Source organism: Myxine glutinosa, chromosome 3, assembly GCF_964187855.1.
Source record: "Myxine glutinosa chromosome 3, kmMyxGlut1.1, whole genome shotgun sequence".
Classification (NCBI taxonomy): Eukaryota; Metazoa; Chordata; class Myxini; order Myxiniformes; family Myxinidae; genus Myxine; species Myxine glutinosa.
The window spans coordinates 176,572,699-176,587,427 of record NC_136263.1 but is presented as its reverse complement, the minus strand read 5'-3'; the positions used below and the strand labels follow the sequence as shown (position 1 = coordinate 176,587,427).

General features: G+C 47.9%; 1 protein-coding gene across 3 annotated transcripts in view; it reads right to left on the bottom strand.

The window, feature by feature from the left end:
• LOC137423036 (exocyst complex component 6B) overlaps positions 1-14,729 on the bottom strand; it is a 392,907-nt gene that overhangs the window by 351,020 nt on the left and 27,158 nt on the right. For all 3 annotated transcript variants that reach the window (XM_068109815.2, XM_068109816.2, XM_068109814.2), the window contains exons 3-4: positions 6,280-6,327; positions 2,268-2,358 (exon numbers count right to left, since the gene is read on the bottom strand). In XM_068109815.2, coding sequence (XP_067965916.2) covers positions 2,268-2,358; positions 6,280-6,327 — 139 coding nt within the window. The remainder of the gene's footprint in view (positions 1-2,267; positions 2,359-6,279; positions 6,328-14,729) is intronic.

The following is a 14,729-nucleotide window of genomic DNA, read 5'->3' as shown; positions in this document are numbered from 1 at the left end:
TTAGCTGGTTTCAGCATCCTAATACGAGGGGCAATAGGGCGCAGACTGGATGGTGCGCAATGGGGAATGGGGCGCAGACTAGATGGTGCGCATTGAGGTCGATTGGAGGGTGGGCTGCAAAATGAACGGGACCTACTCTTATTTATTTATTTTACACAATGCAGGTATCACTATTGGAAATGTCCTTGTCTCACATATACTATGAAATAACTAACGTTCTAAGGTGGCCTACGTGTTGCATGTGGACTAACTATGGGGGCAAAACCTTTAACCTTTATTAATCAATCTGTACATTTTCAGAACCGCAACAATATCCAAGCAGATGAGCTCCAGTGAGCAAAACATGCTGCACTTGGACTTGGAAAAAATATAAAAAATATTATCATCTGGATCCGGATCCAGATCTTCAACAAAATTGAAACAGTTTGGCATTGTCAAACACCCAACCTGTCCAAGTTTTGTCCAAATCCATCGATAACCTTTTCAGATATCATGCTTTGTATCGTTTTGGCCCCATCATTCACTCAATGGTGAAGAATAACTTTAAAAAGATGGGATCTGGGATATTCCCCAAAATTTAATCAATTATACCTCGTCACACACCCTACCTGTCCACCAAATTTTGGCCGAATCCGTCCATAACTTTTTGCGATGTCCTGCCCACAGACAAACAAACAAACAGACAACGGTGAAAACATAACCTCTGTCCACCTTCGCTGATTGAGGTAAACAGGAGTGAGAATGTTGAGGAGGAAGAGGTAGAGGGATATGCCCTTTCCTCTAGGGGCATGCTGATTGTGGGGCATGCTGATTTGTATTGGAGACAAATCCGTCCAGTGACTTGAAAACTAAAGACCCCTCCGCCCCTCTCACACCCCTCTCACCATCCCCCTGAGAAAACTATTTCCTCTACAGACTACTAGCCCACACTATTTCAACCCCTCCGGCTGTAGGCCCCGACTTTCCAAACTCCTCCGACTGCAGGCCCCTATTCTCTCAGCTCCTCTGACCGCAGGCCCTTACTCTCTCAACTCCTCCGACTTTCCTTACAACAGCAAATGCCAACACTAATCACCCATGCCACTCACTACATGCAGAACCATCCATAGGCCCCGAGCCACATAAAAACTACACCAGAAACACTACAGTGACATCAATCATAGCATCCCCCCACCAAACAAGGGAAACTACAAAAAAAAAAAATCAAAAAACCCTCATCAACATAAACGCAATAAACAACCTGGGCCCAAACAGTATCTTGGGCACAACACCCCCATCCATCAATGACACAGAGAAACTACTCCCCAGGTCTGATCATGTTCTCCCCAACTACTCCCCAGGCCTTTCACTATGGACACCCACAACTTTTACACTACAAACATAGACTCTACAACACCACTGACGACACCTGCAAACACTGCCAGGCCACTCCACACACAATAAAACATCATGGAAGACTGCATGGCCCTGGCTTCACGTAGGCAAGAGCACAACATCTTGGATGTGAGGGATCTCTGGGTCGTTCCTGCGAGATCGATCGGCTATCTCCGTGCCGCTGGTCTGTTCAACCACAACTGACTGGGGCAACACAACGATAACAACTCCTCCGACTGCAGGCCCAAACTCTATCAAATGCTCCTACATTCCTCAGGGGAGGGCTTTTTAAAAGCTTTGCACATTGCATCATCGGTGCTCCCCTATATGCCATGCAGCTAGCCAGATAACCCTTCGGGCTCGGGTGGCACAACTGATGGTACGCGTGGTGGCACTCCCTGCCATTCCAGTCGCATCGTGCATTGGTGTGGGGAATTGGGAGAGGGAGAGGAGTATATGGGGCACACAAGGGTGGTCGGAGGGGGGGTAACCGAGGGTACATTACACCCCGCCATGAGGTAGGGAATAGAATAAATGAAAGTGGAATTGAAGAAGACGAGGAGGAAAAAAAAGAAGACAAAAACAGGGCCTAATAGGGAGACAGGGGTCTTTCTGCACAAACGATCCTGGCAGCATTAATTTGAGGCATTATAGCACATTTTAGTTGAACAGATTACAAGTTAACCATTTTAACCCCTTTTTAACCACTATGCCGTTCTTGTAACAAAATTTTATCAAGATCGGCACACCAAGTATTATGGAACAGTGGATGACAAGTGCTTGCAGGGAAACTTTTTGAATTCAAGAGAAGGCAGTAATTATTACGCTGACAAATGTGCATTGCATGACTCGAGCAGGAGAACTTACGCGCTTTCACGTCAGAAGTCACACACCTGGGAGACACAAGGTGAGTTTGTCAATCGTCGTGGCAATGTTTCTCTGCTGTACCAAACACCTGTTTAACTCTTCCATTCGTGACACCATCTGAAAAAAAAAAAAAAAAAAAAAAAAACCTGAAAATCTAAATCATTTGAACAAATAACAAAAAAGAGAAGTTACAAAACTATGAATATATGCAACCTGCTTGAAACATCCGTTTTCAACCAAATTGCATATTCATTCATATTGTATTTAACTTCTTCTTCTTCTTCATTCATTTGCAGCAAGGCTGCGGGTAACATCAATGGCTGATTGTGCGTCTATACCGCTAATGCAATGCCCCTGCAGGTTAGGGAAGGAAGTTGTAATTTGTTCATGGTGCTGGTGATAGCTCGTCTACTCTTCGTGAAGAACACCGTGGGGTATTTAACGTTCATAAACTAATGGTGGCAGACAGGACTCCTGTCCAAGTCCATCCGAGGGATGCCACACACAATGATGAATCACCCTGCCTGTGAAACACCAGGATAACAGTTAGGAGCTGGGTCGGAATTCAAATCCAGGCCATCCTGTCTGCCAGTTATTATAAAAAAACACAACCCAAACGTCCATAACCAATAGACACGCGCACACACCAGCAATTAAAAAATAATAAATAAATAAATTAATGAATTCAAGTTTCGCAGAAGATCTGAACAGAAGAAACCACCGTTTAGAGGCCATTTTTCCCCGCAAAGCGGGGGTTGGCCTTTTCGGGGACCGTGGTAGTTGTTGTTTTTTCGGTCCCCTTTTTGAAGCAATGTTTTACGGCCGGATGCCCTTCCTGACGCCAACCCTTTTTGCCGCCTTCAACGACAAACAGGGAATTACCAGTGAAGTGGTACTCAATTAGTCGACCTCGGAAGGATGACAGGCTGAGTCAACCCCCCTGGCATTAATTCGGCGATCGACCGAGATTCGAACCCAGGATCCTAGGATCCTAAGCCGGCACCCTAGCCGCTAGCCCAACACCAGGGATAGATCTGAACAGAAGGTAGAGTCAAAACTCTGACAGAAAGACGGAATGTCAGAGGGGAGCAAAAAATAAGCACATGTGATTAAGTGAAGGGTTGTACTCGGCAGAAAAATAGTGTGCAACTGCAAGGGGTCAGAAAATGGTTAAAGTTCAGGAGTTAGTATGAAAGATCTAATTTGATGTGGTGGTGGCAAACGGTCTTAAAGGACTGGAGAGAAAAGCATGTCAAAAGTTCAATGGATGACAGAAGGGGGGAGTGGGAGTGTAATAGAATGGAGACAAGCATGACATTTAAACATGGGAGAGGTAAGAGCTGGATTTCTGAAAGCACAGATGCAACATGGAAGGGCAGGGCATTCGCAGAGAGAGGAAAGAGCAAGAAGAGCAAGTTCAGAAGAGGGGTGGTGAAGATGTGCCCCAGGCTGCCATAAGCAAAGAGAATAGTCTCAGCCTCCGATCAAAAAAATGACTTACTCAGAAGGCCCTTAGAGGGGCAAGAGGTGAGGTTCCTCTCCCTGTCAAGGCTGGAGTGCCCAAAGGTTTTGGCCCAGTCCTGTTCCTAATCTTCATAAATGACATTTCTGACTCCCTGGAAAATCTTCTTGATCTCTTTACTGATAAATCCTCCTTCTGCCAAAGCAATCCCTCATCCTTCTGATAGTCAGGACCCTCCCATCTACTTCCTTAACAATCCTCTTGAAGAAGTTAAATCACTCAGACTTTTGGGCCTCAACATCAGCCATGATCAATCTTGAGAAAACCACATTTAGAAGTTGACCTCCAAAGCCAGCCACCGACTGGGCACCGTCCGTCATGTAAAGTCTTTCCTTGACAAGTAAGCCTGGTGGTGGCCTAGCGGTTAAGGTGGCTGGCTTGAGATCTCAGGGTTCTGAGTTCGAGCCTCTGTCATATCGTTGAATTAACACCAAGTGGGTCGACTCGGCATGTCATCCTTCTGAGGTCAGAAAAATGAGTACCACATGACTTGTTATAGAGAGGCTTTGCATCAGCGGCACAGCCACATCCCCAGAAAATGATGGAACCAGCAGCCACAGGCTGCACACGAAGCACTACTTTCCTGGACACACCTGAGCTATTATCGACCTATAAAACCTTCTTCCACAGCTTGCAGTACTGATCTCCCCTTTAGGCTGGTGCCCCTGCCTCACACCTTGCTCAGCCTGACACCGTAGAAAGTAAGGCAAGGCCTTCAAAATCATTGGTATCTCCCACGAGAAAATCTGAGCCCCTGGGCCTATTACTTCCACATCATAGATAGGTTGAAGATTTCTCTGTCTTCTACAGCCCCCTTTCCGATCGTGTATCCTATGCCCTTTCCGTTCTCAGTTCCTACCAGGTTTCTGCAGGGCACACGGTCAACCATCAACCCCCTTCTGGTTAAACTTCCCAAATCCAGGATCACTATTCAACTCCATGCATTTGTTCCCCTTTCGTGTGGAACCAACTTCTTCAATCTGTTCAATTTCTTCCTTCACTATCGGGCCTCAATACAGCTAATGTTCACTACCATCTAAGGTCATAAGGTTCATCACGACCTCCCCCATCCTTACCCATGATCATTATTTTCTACCTTCATTAACCATCCCGTGCACGTCTTTCCAAATTTGCGGTCCTGCTCCCTCCCCCAACTCCTTCTCCCCCCTATTCATTTGCATTTTTCTTTGGTTTCATTTCTGCTTCTTCTCAAGTCTTCCTTTCCACTTCTGATTGAGTTTGTGGCTGTATCCAGCTTGTTCACCTCCAGTATCCTCCCCATGTCCTTTCTTCTTTAAAGCCTCTCTCTATTTTGTCCCTCCACCCCGCTGTTGACATATTCTCCCCACCCACTGGTACTGTACTTAACTTTACTTGAGAGTATTTAGAACCATCAAAGGTTTATCTGATCACTCTCACTTGTGGCATCAACCTCCTCGGCCTTAACGAGGGTAGAAAAGATCATGGTTGTGGAATGGTGACAATCTGAGATGGTGGTGAACAGCTGTCTTGAAAACCTGGAGGGCATAATGACATTGAAGAGAAAGTGCAAGTTGGTTTTAGAGGTGGGAGAATTCTCCCCCCCCCCCCACCCCCCCTTCAGATTTTCAATGATAAGTTATATGCTGTGACATTGGATGCAGTCCAGTGGCAGATACAGAGTGGTGCACACCATTCAACTTTCTCTTCATGTGCGAGTCAATTATGCATTTGTTTACAGGATACACATGTGGTGAGAGGTGTGGAGCTCATCTCTAAATCGCATATAAAATGTGTTTCCCAATCAGCACTTCAGAACACACGGGAATCAAGTGTTACATTACGTAAGGTAATCAAGCGTTACATTATGTAATTAAGCATTACGTTACGTAATCAAGCGTTACATTACGTAATCAAGCTTTACGTTACGTAATTAAGCGTTACTTTATGCAAATTATTATAACACCTAATTTATGTTTGTGAGTGTTTCGTTAAAGTTCATATAAAGGGGCGCCAGTTTGATTCATACAGCTACACGAAGATGTAAATATATTTTATTTGCCATATGTAGGGCGCCCCTTTATATTAACTTTTCTAGAGTATTACTTGGTTCCTCGTAAGAACACAAGGGTAGTCCAGCATGCACACGACATTCTTTGAATGTCCCTTATTTTCTATTATTTGGCATTTTCAACAAGCTATGGAATGTCCCTTCTTTTCCATACTTTGCCAAATGGCACATACCGTTATACAAAGGGGCCTTTTCTATGCCCCTGGCATTTTTCCCAAGAATGTCTCTTCTTCTCTATACTTTTCCACATGGCACATACCATATAAAGGGACCTTTTCTATGCCCCTGGCATTTTTAGCAAGAACATTGAAAAAGCTCTACTTTCCAAACAACACTCATATCATCTTACATGCTGTGCACTCACAGACACCCATGGACAGATTGTTTTTCATATAACTTGTGGATATATATCAAGCTTTAAACAAACAAAAAATTTTTTGCAAGCACAAAGATTCTCCTACTTTACCTCCTTTCCAGAGTCCTGTAATTGTTTATTTGTAGAAACGACTTGTACCTGCAAAAAACAAATTGTCCAATCACCTGATACTATTAAATACACGACACAGACATGCATAAATATTAGCAAAAGTACTCATTAAATTTATGTCATTATACAACAGGGTCTTCAATCTATTGAAAGAGAACAATACGCAACATTTCATATATGCAGTGCTTTTTCAGCCAGGCGACAAAAATACTTCCACAAAAATTTAAATAAATTAACTGACAATATATTGTTGCGGAGATGAGGACTGTATATTTTTTGATTGTGTGCTGTACTATTATTATTATTATTGTTTATTCTGCGCCCCCTACCTCCGGAGCTGTGTAAAGGTGAAAGGGCATCCCATAATTAGTCCACAAGCATACACATCAGCCAAATAATAGAATACCCCTGTTGATAGTTATCTCTTATTCTGTGTTTTAGGGTAAGGCTGTGTCTCCCATTAATTGAAGTACTCCATTGCACCAGTGAAAGAGAATAGATCCCCTTTCCTTCCCATCCCCAAAATCTCCCTTTCCTTCCCATCCCCAAAATCTCCATTTCCTTTTACATCCCCTTCCGTCATTGCCGGGCCTCGATTGCCGAATTACCTCCCCTCCAAAAACCACCATTGACCATGTGCTCGAGTCGGGAAGAAAGGCGTGTCTCCACCTCGTCATAGAGGGGAAGAGGGGCGTGCCCGCCCGTCGTCATCAAGGGCGGAGCCCGAGGGTCGCGCGACCAACCAGGGCCGAGGTGAGCACCCCGATGGGCGTGTCCAAAAGGCCGGCGGCTTAATCGCTGGAGGCATTATAAAGGCGCACGCAGGAAGCAAGTGAGTCGGTTGCCAGAGAGAGTTGGTCACCAAGAGAGAGAGTCGTGAAGAGTCAGTCAGTGGAGTCGGTGGTCAGTTGGTTGCGGTGAGGAGTCGGTGGTGGCGGTCAGTGGTTGCGTTGGTTGCGGTGAGGAGTCGGTGGTGAGGAGTGAGTGAACCAAGAAAGAGTTGAGGGTTTGGACCAGACGCGTCAGACAAGTCCTGGGAAAGCAGCGGAGGCCACAGCAGCCAAAACAGCAGCGTGGGGCCTGAACGGCGGCTGCTAAACGCGCCGGTTGTGCTGCGGGACCCCCTTGGACCTCCCTCTCCCTCCAGCCATCCACCTCCTGCCTTTCCATCCTTCTTGTGTACGTGAGTTTGTTTTGTTTGTTCTGTCCCTGGGTATTTAATTAAGTCTGTAGGTAAGCTAGTATTTTCCTTGTGTCACCTGCGTCTTATGTGCTTGTAAATAAACGTGACTGCTTTCTTTTTGCTTGTGTGTAAATAGTCAATAAATTCAGTAGTATTTCCAAGCCTTTCTTTGCCTTAGTTTTCCTCTTTGCATTCGTCGTTTTTGTCTTTTCCCTCATTGAGCAGCTGCGGTGCGATCCGGCCAACGTTTGGGTGGAATCGGGTGAGTCGGGGATCCTGTAACGGTCGCGGTAATACCAACCGCTCGGTCAATATAACATCTGTCCGCGATCAGTAACAATTGGTGTCTGGGAGTGAGATTCGGGGCCCGAACCAAATTTTTTAAAAAACATCTAGAAAAAATTTGGTCAAAATTTGGAGCGGACGAAATTTGTTTTGTTTTAAAGCAAAACCCGAATTTTGAAATCGCGCCATGGCTGGTCAAGGCGACGGGATGCCGGTGGGAGAGATAGACGGGGTAGAATCGACCCAGGACCTAGGGGAAATGTATGTGGATGAAAGGGAGGAGGAGAGCAATGAGGAGGCGGTTGAGGGGGTATCAGGCGCACAAAATGGCGTCCTCGCGCACGTGGGCGTAGCGGCACCAAATTTTGCCGCGCCCGCGACCGCGGCAGCGCCGCCGTTGGATTCGGACCTTTTGTTGCTACAAATCGGGGCCCTTATGGACAAAATGAGGGACGAAGCAAGGGCTGATAGTGCGAAAATGGAAAGCAGAATGATGGGGGTAATGAGGGACGAAGCGAGGGGTACCGGTGAGGAGTTAGACAAGAAATTTGGGAAGTTCGACAATAATTTTGAGGGGTTAGACAACGGGATAAAAGAGGTGAAACATGGGTTAACGGGGGTGGAAAATAGAATGGCTGCCCAGGAGAATCAGATAGAGGGGATGAAAAATGGGTTAATGGGGCTAGAAAATAGGATGGAGGACAAATTGCCAGAGATAGGGGAGCAATCCGCCAGAGAAATTAAACAAATGGGAGAGCAGATAGAGGAGGTAAAAAATCGGAGTAGAAACCAAACTGGATGCTCAGAGGGATGAATTGGGACAGATGAGGGCGGCATCTACAAAAGAAAGGGAGGAGATGAAGGAGGAGATACGACGAGGTGTGGGTGAGGAGGTTTCGGGGCTACGCGAGGAGGTAAAGCGAGGTGAGAAGCGTATGGAGAAAGAGGTGAGAAATGGGGCGGCAAAGTTACAAGGGGGAATAGAAGATCTGACGGAGGAGGTGGAACAGCTGACGGAGGGACAAAAAGAACTAGTGGAGCAGGTTCAAAAGAACACTGCGGTACTCGGAGGGTTAAAGGCGACACAAAAAGAAATTAAAAATGACTTAATAGCGACACAGAGGGAATGTCAGATGGTACGTGAGGGACTGACAAGGAGGTTGGATGAGGTGACAGAAGTAATGGAGACAAAGGACCGAGAGGTGAGGATGCACATAGAGACGGTCACGGTAGCCTTAGAGGACGAACTTGAGGAGACGCACCGAGAAATAAAAGAGGTTAAACAAAAATTAGAGGAAGTGGAAGAAGAGGTGAGTGAAATTAATAAGGGACGGACAGAAACTAAAAGAGAAATAAAGGAGGAGATAGCGGATTTATGTACAAGGTCGGTGCTCAACTCATAATGTGATGCTCACTAACCAAATAAAGAGTTTGCAGGTGGCAAAGGAGGTGCGGAGACGAGGTACGGAGGTGAGTGGCAATGTATATGATGTGAGGAAAGCTTCAGTCAGCTTGGGGATTGGTTTGGATCCGGGTGTTCGTGAGAGGCCGTTGGTGAAGTGTGCGACAGGTCTGGTGTGCGAGAATGTCCGACCATGGGGTGTGTGAGGAAAAAGTGCACGCCGAGGAGTGAGTGTGCCGTCAAGAGTGAGTTGGTCGAAGCGCGTGTGCGAGGGGGTACATGGAAGCGCGGTGTGGTAAGTGTTACGGAGGAAGTAACGAAAGAGTGTGCGCAAGAGGAGGCGCGAGAAAGGTGTGTAACGGACAGGTGCATGAGGAAAGAGTGCGCTGTCGGGAGTAAGGGTGAGTGCGTTGTCAAGAGTGGTGGTGAGAGTAGTGAGAGTGACAAGGAGCGTGAGTTGGTTGTGACAGGTGAGCGAGGATGTACACCTGGAATGGAAGGATGCACACCTGGAATGGTAGAGCGTGAGTGGGAATGCACGCTGGAATTGGTAGTGAGGCACGTGGTTGGGTGTGCGAGTGAGAGCACACCTGTGATTGTCACAGAGGAGGTGACCGAGGAAGGGGCGCGAGGAGGTGTGTTGGTGAGGTGTGCGAGCGACGAATGTGTGCCAAGGTGTTCGGTGGTCAGGTGTGTGACCAAGTCTGGGGGCGGAATGAGTGTACCGAGGTGTGTAAGGAAAGGTACGAGGAGCATGGGAACAGCTGGAGGTATGAGCAAGAAAGGGGTAGCGTATGCATGTAAGCGTGCAGGTGAAGCATCGACGGTAACCGGGTTAGAGATTAGAACGACTTATAGCCGAATCGGGCCCTCGGTGCGCGTCGGGCAGCTTCGCGTGCCGCGAGGACCAGCGGGGATCCGAACCACGGCGGTTTCGAAAGAACCGCCGTATGCGATCCACGCTGTGCCTCGCTTGGAACGGCCGCGTCCGGGCTCCACTAGGCGGAGCGGGCAGCCCGATAGGAAGGGTCGTCATGGCGACCACTTTCTATTGAGACGTGCCGGCAGGTCGAGATCGGGACATTGGATGGCTCCACGCCGAGGTGGTGCGTGGGATCTCGGCCCGGGTAAGCCCCCGTCCCTGCCCCGAATGCGGGACGTATCCAGCCGCTGGCACAAAACGACCCGCGTTCATTGCTCGGCTGTACGAAGCCGGGCTGTAGACGTGAATTGGCGCACCGAGAGGATGTAATAAGTAGACGGGTGATGAGGATAGTGGTTTGGACTCAAAATTAGAAAAGGCGAAATTTGATGATTGGTACGGTGATTGGCAGATGATTGGCAAAATTTTTGATTGGCTGAAATTTGGTGTGCCAAATTGATAGTAGGACCTCCCCGATGTGGTGGGATGGCAAATCCACCATCCCTCACAGATAGTGGGGCAAATGCGCTATAGCTTATGGGGTGTATGGCAGTGAAAACTAGCCCGGGTGGGTTAGGTTATATTGATAGGGATCTAGCGAAGATGACATTAGGTAACGTTAAGGTTAGTTAGTGACTGATACCTGTAGTGGGGACGCAGGTAGAGTAGAGTGGATGATAATGACGTGGGAGCGCAATAGTTTAAAGGGGCGACTGGGAAGCGCAAGTTTCAGAGGGGAGTAGTTAGCTGAGATGATGCCGTGTGTGTGAGGATTGAACAGGTGTGATTGCACAGGTGTGCAACTGAACAGGTGTATGGAGCAGTGTATGAGGGAGTAGTGGTGATTGCGTGTTGTATTGACCAAATGGTCCAGGAAGAGGAGGAGGGTGCAGGTGGCACCAGGTATGATTGCACAGGTGTGCAACGACAGGTGAATGTAGGACAGGTGTATGGAATAAATGGTATGGAGTATTGGAATGGATGGTCGTGGAGTGAGTATGGTGGAAATTGTGGAGTGGAGTGGATGGTGCGAAGGTGTGAATGGGGGAAGAGTGGACCCCCATCACGGATACCCGGGGCGGGTAGTGTAAGTGTTAGGTAGAGGGTACAGGTAAATTGTGGTTGGATATTGGCATCTGTGGTGCGGGTGAAAGAATGGTCTTTGGATGGGTGCATTAGTGTTGTGGAATGGCTGGGCGTGTAGCCTGTTCGTGTGTGTAGTTGGTTGGGCGCTCCACCACTGTGAGGATGTCGGCCAGGTGAGGCCGCAGGTGGGCTCTGGGAGCCGGTAGTAGTTGTTGTGGATGGGGCCCGAGGATCCGGAGGACGGACCCGGGTAGCCCAGTGCCAGAGGGCACCAGTGGGGTGACAGAGCCAGGAGAGGGCCTTCCCCAGTTAGTTAGGTTAGGGTGAGGAGCTAGGTAAGCTTGGGTGGCAACTGCAGTGGTGGAGGTGTGCAGGTGGGTAGACCTGCTGGGAGAGCTACACGTCGCAGCCCAGAAATTGTGCGAAGGCACCGGGAGATGAATCGGGGGAGTGAGACCCCAAATTGAGAAGCACCACAGTTTGGTCAATGGGAATTGGTTTTTAGAACCCATAGTGTAAGTGGCCAATGGATTGGCAGGGAGAGACCCCGGGTAGTGTAAAGTGTGTTAAAGTCATTTAGAAAGTAGTTAGGATGAAGTCTCCTCACACCATCTGCATCCACTCACCTGAGGTGACAGGTACTCCACACCATGCCATGTTTTGATTATTTTTTATGATGCAACTGTTTGGATTGTGAGACGCATCATGACGTGGGTGTGACATTGTGCTTTGATGTTCCATCTCTGCCTCCTTATGAGGATTGATGATGGGGCCCGATGAATTTGGTGATGGCAAATTTTGAAGTAGAGGGATTGTGGCGACGAATTTGGTATAGGAGAAATATGGGGAAGACGTGACAGTAGTGACGAATTTGTAAATGGGTAGATTTTGTAAATATGGGGTAAGGGCAAGGGTAGTGTAGGTGACAGGGGGGTGACGTACGGTAGGGACGAGCTTTCTCACTTCGCCCTCCGTACGCATTTCGCCTTGCATTGCCTTATTGATGTGTACCCTTGTGACCTTACCCCTCGCTCAATTGTCTTTCCCCTTTTGTCTCCCACATGACCTGTGCGCCACTGGGTGCCGAGGGGAGCGTGCGTGGGTCGGCCATTGTGCGCCCGAAATTCCCAGAACCAGCTGTCTGCATCGATGCACCACATTATGGACCACATGTCTGTGGCCGAGCACCACTTATGGACCCCATGGGTTGGGGCATGGCCCCTCTGCTGGAACCGGCCATGAGGGCCCGAAATCTTGCTGGCGGACCTTGGCCACAGGGCACCGATGCCCCACAGGTGAACCACACTAGTCGGCCCTGTGGGCTATAAATAAAATCAAATAAAAAGGACACATTGGGTGCATTTTTCAGTTCAAATAGGCCGCCAGTAAGAAAATGAAGGAAAAGACAACAACTGGAAGAAATAATAATAACCAGCAGAGGGAGCCGAAGAGCAAGAGACCACCTGCAGGGTTAGGGGTTGTTGAATTTATTTTATTGTTGAACATTGATGAACAATGGTGACTGCACCGATTGGTGCTTGGGTGTGTATTGGTGCGGTTTTGGGTGCTTTCATGGTGCATTGATGCAGAGCAGACTGTCTCCCCCCCCAGAAAGAACAATTACAGGTCCTGGGTTAGTCTTGTAAATAAAAATAGCGTCATTGTAAATAATGCTTCCCACCGTCAGTGTATAGTTTGAAGACCATTCCGCAATTCGGTTAACTGTGGGCGTAAGTCTGTTAGGCAGGGTGCAATGGAGCAGCGGAACACATTTATTTATGTTTTAAAACTGTCGCACTCAGGGTCAGGTTAAAAGTAGAGGGAACTACACCTACGTGTCACACTAAAAATAAAAGTTGTAGGCCCGGTACGTGCCTAAGAGGAGGAGGGTGCAGTGTTGCGGAGATGAGGACTGTATATTTTTTGATTGTGTGCTGTACTATTATTATTATTGTTTATTCTGCGCCCCCTACCTCCGGAGCTGTGTAAAGGTGAAAGGGCATCCCATAATTAGTCCACAAGCATACACATCAGCCAAATAATAGAATACCCCTGTTGATAGTTATCTCTTATTCTGTGTTTTAGGGTAAGGCTGTGTCTCCCATTAATTGAAGTACTCCATTGCACCAGTGAAAGAGAATAGATCCCCTTTCCTTCCCATCCCCAAAATCTCCCTTTCCTTCCCATCCCCAAAATCTCCATTTCCTTTTACATCCCCTTCCGTCATTGCCGGGCCTCGATTGCCGAATTACCTCCCCTCCAAAAACCACCATTGACCATGTGCTCGAGTCGGGAAGAAAGGCGTGTCTCCACCTCGTCATAGAGGGGAAGAGGGGCGTGGCCACCCGTCGTCATCAAGGGCGGAGCCCGAGGGTCGCGCGACCAACCAGGGCCGAGGTGAGCACCCCGATGGGCGTGTCCAAAAGGCCGGCGGCTTAATCGCTGGAGGCGTTATAAAGGCGCGCACGCAGGAAGCAAGTGAGTCGGTTGCCAGAGAGAGTTGGTCACCAAGAGAGAGAGTCGTGAAGAGTCAGTCAGTGGAGTCGGTGGTCAGTTGGTTGCGGTGAGGAGTCGGTGGTGGCGGTCAGTGGTTGCGTTGGTTGCGGTGAGGAGTCGGTGGTGAGGAGTGAGTGAACCAAGAAAGAGTTGAGGGTTTGGACCAGACGCGTCAGACAAGTCCTGGGAAAGCAGCGGAGGCCACAGCAGCCAAAACAGCAGCGTGGGGCCTGAACGGCGGCTGCTAAACGCGCCGGTTGTGCTGCGGGACCCCCTTGGACCTCCCTCTCCCTCCAGCCATCCACCTCCTGCCTTTCCATCCTTCTTGTGTACGTGAGTTTGTTTTGTTTGTTCTGTCCCTGGGTATTTAATTAAGTCTGTAGGTAAGCTAGTATTTTCCTTGTGTCACCTGCGTCTTAAGTGCTTGTAAATAAACGTGACTGCTTTCTTTTTGCTTGTGTGTAAATAGTCAATAAATTCAGTAGTATTTCCAAGCCTTTCTTTGCCTTCGTTTTCCTCTTTGCATTCGTCGTTTTTGTCTTTTCCCTCATTGAGCAGCTGCGGTGCGATCCGGCCAACGTTTGGGTGGAATCGGGTGAGTCGGGGATCCTGTAACGGTCGTGGTAATACCAACCGCTCGGTCAATATAACATCTGTCCGCGATCAGTAACAATATATTAGCAATACGGGACTTGAAAATAATGTACGATTGATAAACGAGGCCTTTTTTGCAAGTGTTGTGGTTGTGTGTGTGTTTTCAATGACTCGGAAATTCTAGTCGGGCACTTTTAACCTGTCGTTGCTAGCGCAAAATCTGTGATTTAACTAATCTTTGAAAGAAAATTTTCACCATTGGGATGAAAGTGACAATTTCAAAATAGTTAACCATAATTGTTCTGTTTCTAAATGAAAATCAGAACCATGGGAATCATACTACTGTCGGAGCCCTACATTCGTGGGGAATACACTCCTGAATAATGCCGCACATGTCGAATCCGCGAATTTCGGGACAATGTTTCAATGGGGAAAAAAGGGCGATTGGTTCCCGGCGATTC